General features: G+C 35.3%; 1 protein-coding gene across 4 annotated transcripts in view; it reads right to left on the bottom strand.

Annotated features, from left to right (window-relative positions):
- Positions 1-253: 253 nt before the first annotated feature.
- cfap74 (cilia and flagella associated protein 74) overlaps positions 254-8,566 on the bottom strand; it is a 45,369-nt gene continuing 37,056 nt past the window's right edge. For 2 of the 4 annotated variants that reach the window (XM_048211081.1, XM_048211082.1), the window contains 6 exons: positions 8,419-8,509; positions 5,550-5,704; positions 4,721-4,850; positions 2,500-2,615; positions 2,276-2,410; positions 254-545 (listed from right to left, as the gene is read on the bottom strand). In XM_048211081.1, coding sequence (XP_048067038.1) covers positions 438-545; positions 2,276-2,410; positions 2,500-2,615; positions 4,721-4,850; positions 5,550-5,704; positions 8,419-8,509 — 735 coding nt within the window. In that variant the 3' untranslated portion in view covers positions 254-437. Of the gene's footprint in view, positions 546-2,275; positions 2,411-2,495; positions 2,616-4,720; positions 4,851-5,549; positions 5,705-8,418; positions 8,510-8,566 lie in introns of those variants that run through there. The other 2 variants (XM_048211083.1, XM_048211085.1) reach the window with 2 other exon arrangements.

Below are 8,566 nucleotides of genomic sequence, written 5' to 3'. Positions count from 1 at the left end.
GTGCACATCAGAAACAATCAGCCAATCACATGGAACAGTTCGATCATCAAAGTACATCTTATGGATATCTATTTTTGTGTTCGGTCTCCTTTGGCTGTTAATTGTTGACACCAGCAGTAGCAAGGCTTACTAGCCGATCCTGCAAGATGATGAAATTTCATATGTGCTCCTCCTTTAATCTATGTTATTGGTGCCCTAATGTTGATGGAGAGTGATCTTCCCTCCTTTGATAAAAAAAGCATCCTTGTAAATGTTTTGTACATCATTATTTATTGTTGCACAGCGTATTGCAATTCAGAAAACATTTACACCTTTTACACAGAGCATGAACTCATATCAAATCAATAATGATTGAAAAGATGTCTTGAACTAGACTCAAATATCAGTAACAGTGAATTATATATCAATAAATAATGGCACAAATTTTGAATGATATTCTAAGTTGCTGTATTTTTGTCTGTATGGGCTGTCATAATGACGCGGTAAACGACAGTCTCATCTCCTCTGACGGTCAGCAGAGCACATGCTTGAACCACTGCATTCGGCTGGAAGACAGAAACACACACAAACTACACCAGTTATATTGTAACCTACAGTGCAATTCCAGTTCTGTGAATACAACTTATTTTATTACCATGTGACTCTTGATTATTTAATGTTTTCTTGAATTTATGACATATTCACACTTAATGTGTGGCTGATAAAATATGACAAATCAGACCTAAAACATGCAGCACTCGAGGAAGTGGCTTAAAGGGTTAGTTCGTAAGTGTGCATGTCGCGGATGTCCTAATCGCCAAAAACAACCACGGCGACGTAAAAGTGCATTACCAACGCCGACAGATGAAAGGATTCAATGGAATCAATTCAATGGAAATGATTCCAGAAGAGAAGACAATGCTGAATAAAGTCGTAGTTTTTGTTATTTTTGGACCAAAATGTATTTCCGATGCTTCAAAAACTTCTAACTGACCCACTGATGTCACATGGACTACTTTGATGATGTTTTTATTACCTTTCTGGACATGGACAGTCTACCGTACATACATTTTCAATGGAGGGACAGAAAGCTCTCGGACTAAATCTAAAATATCTTAAACTGTGTTCTGAAGATGAATGAAGGTCTTACGGGTTTGGAACGACATGAGGGTGAGTCATTAATGACATCATTTCATTTCATTTTTGGGTGAACTAACCCTTTAAGGCTCGATATACTTCAAAGTGAAATCAAAGAACAAACTGGTGTGACATCATTCTGAACAAAATCAGGCCAAAAAAAGGTCGTTTGGAGTTTGTTTTGGGAGTTCAAAACAGCTCGTCAAAGTGAACTCCAACTGGTAAACACCTTCAAACTCCCATTAGTCTGTGGTGATGATGTAATACGTGGTTGTGTCTCTGAGGCATAAATGGTATGAGGTATAAATCTCCTCCGGTTCATTTCTTCTGTTCAGTCGGTCAAGGTCAGACGCGAGTAAAAACATGAACTCACTGGAGAGACGCTTTATAGTAGAAACTGAAGTTGTGATTCTAATTTAAAGAGTTTGTTTAATACTGTTAAGCTGCTGCTTTAAAGCAATCTACTCTATTGGATTGCTGAATTGCAGAGCTGCTGCAAACATCCACATCGCTACGATTCGATGCTTTCTTAACGGCTGTTTTCTCACCTCTGTCAGTTTTGTTGTTTTTTTGTTATTGTGAGGAAAGTGTGCAGCACATATTTACATATTCATCAAAACATCACTCTCACACTCACAGTGTCAGGATGTTTGTTAACATCGCTGCAAAGGCATTCAAACTTCTTTTTACGCTGAAGCGAACAACGAAAAAGAACTTCGCCGTAAGTATATCAGGGACTTTATGGGTGTAAAAAGTACATTGATATACTGGGGGTGTTCCAGAAAAGCAGGTTAAGCGACTTAAAATCTGAGGTAACTTTCAGCTTATGTAAGTAGCCATAGCAATTTATTCTCTGAATTATTCTTCGCTCCAGAGGCATTCGGTGCATGCATTTACATTAATGTATTTGGCAGATGCTTTTATCCAAAGCGACTTACATTGCACATGAGGTATACATTTTATCAGTTCATAAGGAGGCATAGGAGGCTCCAGTGGGCATGACAGCACAGATTACACACAATATTATATTATATAATATCAATGTTTTATGTCACTGAAGTATGGCACAAATAAAAAGGAGGGTTATAGGTTATGCACTAAGAATGTAAATCACCATTATTCAAAAGATAAAAAAAAGAGTTCTGGTTTTAATACTCACAGCGAGGCCACTAGATGGCATCCAGGTGATGGTGATGGGACGTCTGTGTCCTGCATCCACACTTCCTTGCATCGGTGCCACTCTGAAGCTCTGCGGCTCCACAGGAGAGAGACTCTCCCAGACAAACTCAACCGTCTGAGAGCAGAAGAGAGGGTTTCTCAGCATGAACCACTTCAAACATGAATTATGTCTTCAGATGATATTGCGTTGAACTGTTTACTTACTTTTTTTGTGGCCGGTTTTGAGCCGAGGACACATCCCACATGGAGTTTGCGTGCGGTTGCGATCGCTTTGCCCTCTTGATATTCACTCCTAAAAGTCAGCAGCAAACTCTTGCTGTCTACATATGTGTAAAAAATGACAAAGATGCGTACAGTCTGTTCACTGACCGTTTGATGCATATTGAAATCAAAAATGGCACAAGCTGGCTCAGATCCAGTTTGATTGGCTGGCTACTACACAACTTCTTAGAGTCAGAGTTCACAGGTTTATAATCACTCTGACAAACATTATTTTTGTGCTGTCAAGCATTTCACCAGGAATCTGCAGTGTTTTATAAAATTCAATTTAAGGCCTTTTAAGACCTTTAAGATCTGCACAAGTAAAATTATACCATATGTGTGAGGTAGAGCAATGACTACGGTAACATCCAAACTATAAAATGAGCATTAAAACAACTTTACAGTTCAAATAATACAGGTTTTGACAAAACAAAAAGTTTCATTCAATGATAAACCACACATTTAAGGCTTCAAACCTTTTTCAAGAAAAGGGATGAGTGAAAATTCTAAATTATTATATTTATGTTCATTTAAAGCTGCAGTCCGTAACTTTTTTTGGTTAAAAATGATCCAAACTCAATTTTTGAGCAAGTACATAACCAGCCAGTGTTCAAAACTATCTCATTATCTTAGCCCGATTCACAATGGTAAGCTTGTAATAATGTTTTATAATAAGAGCGACATGGTGGATTTCCGCGGGAAATTCGAGCATGCAGCAGTTCCTCTGTGCGTCTTTACATCACGTCCGTAAACAAACGAAGGAGTCCAGGCTAGTCAGTTATATCATGTGAGGATGCTGCTGGTAGCGGCACATTTATAACCTTTTCTCACAGCAGCTGAAATAATTAAACTTATCATTTTGATGGTGGATTGTAATCCAGAAAGGTCCAAATGACAATCATCAGTGACAACTGGAGATTCACCCGTAGTCAAAAAGAAAAAGACTTTGGACTGTGGATTGGCTACAGAAATTGAAATCTACAGGTAACGCTAATATACACTAAATACACATAGTCACGCAATGCTGATGTTGTTAAAAATAACAATTTGAGAACAATATAACAGTAATAATAATTTGCATGGTTTGGCATGATCCGAGCTAAGCGATCGTTAGATTTAATCATCATTAGCAGCGTGATTTATTGTAGGCCTAATGCTTTTTTCCTCAGTTGGTGAGAACAAAAGTGGAAGAAATGTTACTTACTTGTTCAGATGATATTTTCCAGTGAAAATTCTTATATTGGTCATACTTTCAAGACGCAGAATCTGTGATTCTGAAGTACAGTATCCACACCGGTGTGGTGACTGAGAGCAAACATTAGATTCATCCGCGCTGAGCTGTGCCGAGGCACAACGCACGTACAGATAACTGTTCCGCATATGACTGCAATCGCAGGTTTCAAACAAGAGATGGCGACAAAGAGGAAAAATCGCGGACTGCAGCTTTAAATATCCTAATTGTTTAAATTTTTTGAATGCACATTAGCTTCTTTTCAATCCACCAGCTGAATGAAAATGCAATTTCATTCTCTGACAGCATGTGGTGCTTATGGAGCAGCAGAAATATAGCGGTTACCCTGGTAACCCCTGTATACAGCACAGCTGTGCTTTTTAGAAAGGCGATGAGTTTTCAGGTATGACAAACACCGTAAGCTAAACACTCTCGTAATTCAGAAACAGTAGATCAATAAGCAATCGCTTGCCCTAAGTGCACAGTATTCATTGATTGCAAACTGCTCTGCAAGCACGAGCCTGTAGAACGAGCAACAGTGACGCATTTTTACTGTGAAATATGCAGCGCTGGCATTTACATCATCACCTTCTGAAGTTTAATAATCACATTAAGTAACAGTGTGATTCCTATTTTTCTTTCTCCAAATTTAAGAAATGATATTTAAGACTTCTCTCATACCATTTAAGATATTAAAGACTTTTTATGGCCTTAGATTCAATTTTTTTGATACATATTTCTGACAGGCATGCATAGCTGGAATGTGGACCAGACTTTGTGCCCTTATTCAAAAGTCTGACTACAGAACACAACGCAGAAAGTACACACATCACCTATAGGTTTCATATCATTTAAACATATTATATATAGTTAGATGGGTTGCAGAAGGAAATACAGCCTTAGCATGACTACATCATGAAAGGAATGAAGTACCTTGATGCCCTGATGTGTATATATGCGATGGGATGAGTGATTCAGAACAGTCCTCTACTGGATCCCCACCACAGACAAACATGTTGTGTCGACATGAAGAGCCCCTGAGCTCCAGCACACACACCGTTTGCTATCGGCACATTCACAAACACACAGTTATTTTTGTCAGAACATCAGAACTGCTGTGTATGATGCACACTACATAACTGAACAGGCTGTAAGATCATATTCCATAATTATATTGCCAACAGGGAGGGAAATAAACACACCCCACTAGCCAAATGAGCATATTTAGTAACACTTTACAAAAATATTATATGTATCAATATTAGTTCACTACATTAGTTAACATGAACTAACAATGAAAAATACTTCTACAGCATTTATTAATCTTATTTAATGTTTTTTTCAACATGTATTAATACATTTTTAAAATCCAAAGTTGCATTTGTCAACAATTGTTAATGCACTGTGAAATAACATGAACAAACAATGAACAATGAATTAGATCTTAACTAACATTAACAAAGATAAATAAATGCTGTAAGAATATATTGTTTATCGTCAGTTCATGTAAGCTAATGCAGTAAATAATGTTAACAAATGAGACCTGATTGTAGGTCGATTGAAGTTTTTGTTTTAGGCCATTAGTGTAAGAAAAATAAATGTAATTCAAGTTGTAAATTTATCTTGTTTTATGCATGTGTTGTTTTTCAGAAACAAAATATCTAAAATAATGCATATAAATAAATGCATATAAATATATATAAAAAGTCCATTTCCCATCCTGACTGTAGTTTGTATTGATGTGAAGATGAAGGTGTCTCACTTTGTTGAGGAGTTTCACTCTCAGAACGTCTCTGTAATGGAGACTCTCATGATCGGGATGGAAGGTCACAGTAATGTCAGCAGCAGCGGCAGGAGAAATGGCTCCACCTGATGGAGACACGCGGAACACGCTCAACCCGCTGTGGTTCTGAGTCCCTGAAAGGAAGGACGGATGCACCATGATATTAATAATGATATCATAGATTTGAGCAGAATTGTCATGTACAAGTTCGATTAAACCATCAAAATATGAGGGAAATATTTTATATTTTTAACTGTTTTAAGTATGAGGGGAAGAACAAAACACTAAACTTTCAAGTTATTATAGTTGACAAAATTATTTGGCAAAAATAAACAGTTATAGGTTTGATTTTACTATGCAAAAACAAATGCATAGAAAAACAAAAAAGCTGGCAGGAAAAAGAAAACATTGACTAACAACATAATCAGTTAATCAAATATTTTATTGGTTCTCTTTTTGTGTGTGTGTGTGTATTCATAATTTCTTTGTATGAAAGCCTAGACAAAAATTGTGTCACACAATTTGGCATGTTTCACTGTGTTATCACAAATAAAACTAACTCAAAGCACAGCTATGCAATATGCTTATAAAAATCTTGTTTAATAACATTTAAATAAAGGGTGAAGATGTCAAGTTTCTTTAGGCCAGACATCTTTTGGGCACTACTGTACTGTACCTGTCAAAAGTTTGGGATCTGTAAGATTTTTTAAAATATGAAGCAGCATAACTGTTTTCAACATTGATAATAATCATAAATGTTTCTTGAACATCAAATCATCATATTAGAATGATTTCTGAAGGATCATGTGACACTGAAGACTGGAGTAATGATGCTGAAAATTCAGCTTTGATCACAGGAATAAATTACATTTTCTTCTTTCTTCATTTTCTTCATGTTTCCAAACTTCTGACAGGTACTGTATACGCAAGTAAATGAGTGTGTGCTGTTCATCTTAAAGTTGTTAAGAGTTCTTAAAGGGACAGCTCACTCGAAAATGAACATTCATTTACTCATGACCCTCATGTTTTTAAACTAGTACTGCAAAACTATTATATGACTTCAGAAGACATACTGTATATAATACAGGGCATGAGTGATATGGACAACTGTTATCCAAGCTAACAAGAACTTCCAAGAACGTTCTGCTCACTTTCAGATTACGTTTTATCTGAATGTTAATGGAACATGAAATGTGTTTTTTTCATGTTTTAAAAATGTTTTTTCTTGGTTATATGAATGTTACTTTACAAACATTCTTTGCATTTTTCGAACATTATTAAAGACCAGATAACTTTAAACAAATGTTCTATTAACGTTACTGAAAGAATGTTTGTTCATACACTGCAAAAAATCAACATGCAAAAATAAGAAAAGAAAACAAATTAAGAAAAGAAAAACTCAAATCAAGCAAAATTATCTGCCAATGGGGTGAGAAAAATTTACTTGATAAGACATCTTAAAACAAGACAAAAAACTTGTGATAAAGTTCTTAAAATCTTAAAACAAGAAAAAAGGAAGTGAATTTAGATATTTTAACTAGATTCAAGCAGTACATATGTCTAGAAACCAATGGAAAAAAAAAAAGAAAAAAAAAAAAAAAGTAAAATCTAGCACTTTTTTCTTGTTTTATTTGTGGTTGGTTTTACAGTAAAAACTCTTGCTAAAAATGTCTTGAAATGAGAATATACACTATCGCTCAAAAAATTTTAAAAGAAGTTTCGTCTGCTGACCAAGGGTGCATTTACTTAATTAAAAATACAGTAAAATCAGTAATATTGTGAAATATTATTACAATTTAAAATAACTGTCATCTATGTGAATATATAGTAAAGTGTAATTTATTCCTGTGATCAAAGCTGAATTTTCAGCATCATTACTCCAGTCTTCAGTGTCACATGATCCTTCAGAAATCATTCTAATATGATGATTTGTTCTTCAAGAAATATTTATTGTTTACAATTGTACAAAATATTTGTGTACAATATTTTTTTTCAGGATTCTTTGATGTTCAAAAGAACAGTGTTTATCTGAAATCTAATCTTTTGTAACATTATAAATGTCTTTACTGCCACTTTTGATTGATTTAATGCATCCTTGCTGAATAAAAGTATTCATTTCTTTAATTTCTTTTCAAAAAAAATAAAAATAATAAAAATTCTTACTGACCCCAAACTTTTGAACGGTAGTGTATAATGCTACAGAAGCTTTGTATTTCAGATAAATGCTGTTCTTTTGAACTTTCTATTCATCAAGGAATCCTGAAAAAAAAAGTACACAACTGTTTTCAACATTGATAATAAATCATCATATTAGAATGATTTCTGAAGGATCATGTGACACTGAAGACTGGAGTAATGATGCTGAAAATTCAGCTTTGCCAACACAGGAATAAATTACATTTTAAAATATATTCAAATAGAAAACAGTTATTGTAAAATTTTTCACAATATTACTGTTTTTACTGTATTTTTAATTAAATAAATTAAGCCTTGGTGAGCAGACGAAACTTCTTTTAAAAACATTAAAAATCTTAGCGATCCCAAACTTTTGAGCGGTAGTGTATATACACATTTTAAGAGTGTATAACTTTGAGAGAACCTTGCCACAATGTTCTGATCACGTTCCCTGTTAGCTGGGAACACTTTGATGGATTTTTTGGGAGCTTGACATTTTGACAGCTTTCATTAAAGAGAGAAGCATCGACATTCTGCTAAACATGTGTTGCACAGAACGGGTTGATTAAATGATGGGGGAACATTTCTCTAAAAGGCATGTTGTGTTGTATCGGCAGAATCTCTAGTCACATGCTTCTATTCCACAGGAGATGTGTGTGTGCCTGTTACTCACCCACATGTGCTGTGGAGTCCATGGCTTCTGTGAGACGCTGGCTGTCTAACAGCACACTGAAGCGCACATCCAGTGAGGACAGGTTCTGCAGCTACAGACACCAGAGAGAGACGCCATCAGTCCATTAACAAACTCATATTACCTTACA

This window comes from Megalobrama amblycephala, linkage group LG12, assembly GCF_018812025.1.
Source record: "Megalobrama amblycephala isolate DHTTF-2021 linkage group LG12, ASM1881202v1, whole genome shotgun sequence".
Taxonomy (NCBI): domain Eukaryota; kingdom Metazoa; phylum Chordata; class Actinopteri; order Cypriniformes; family Xenocyprididae; genus Megalobrama; species Megalobrama amblycephala.
This window is presented reverse-complemented; position numbering and strand designations above follow the sequence as displayed.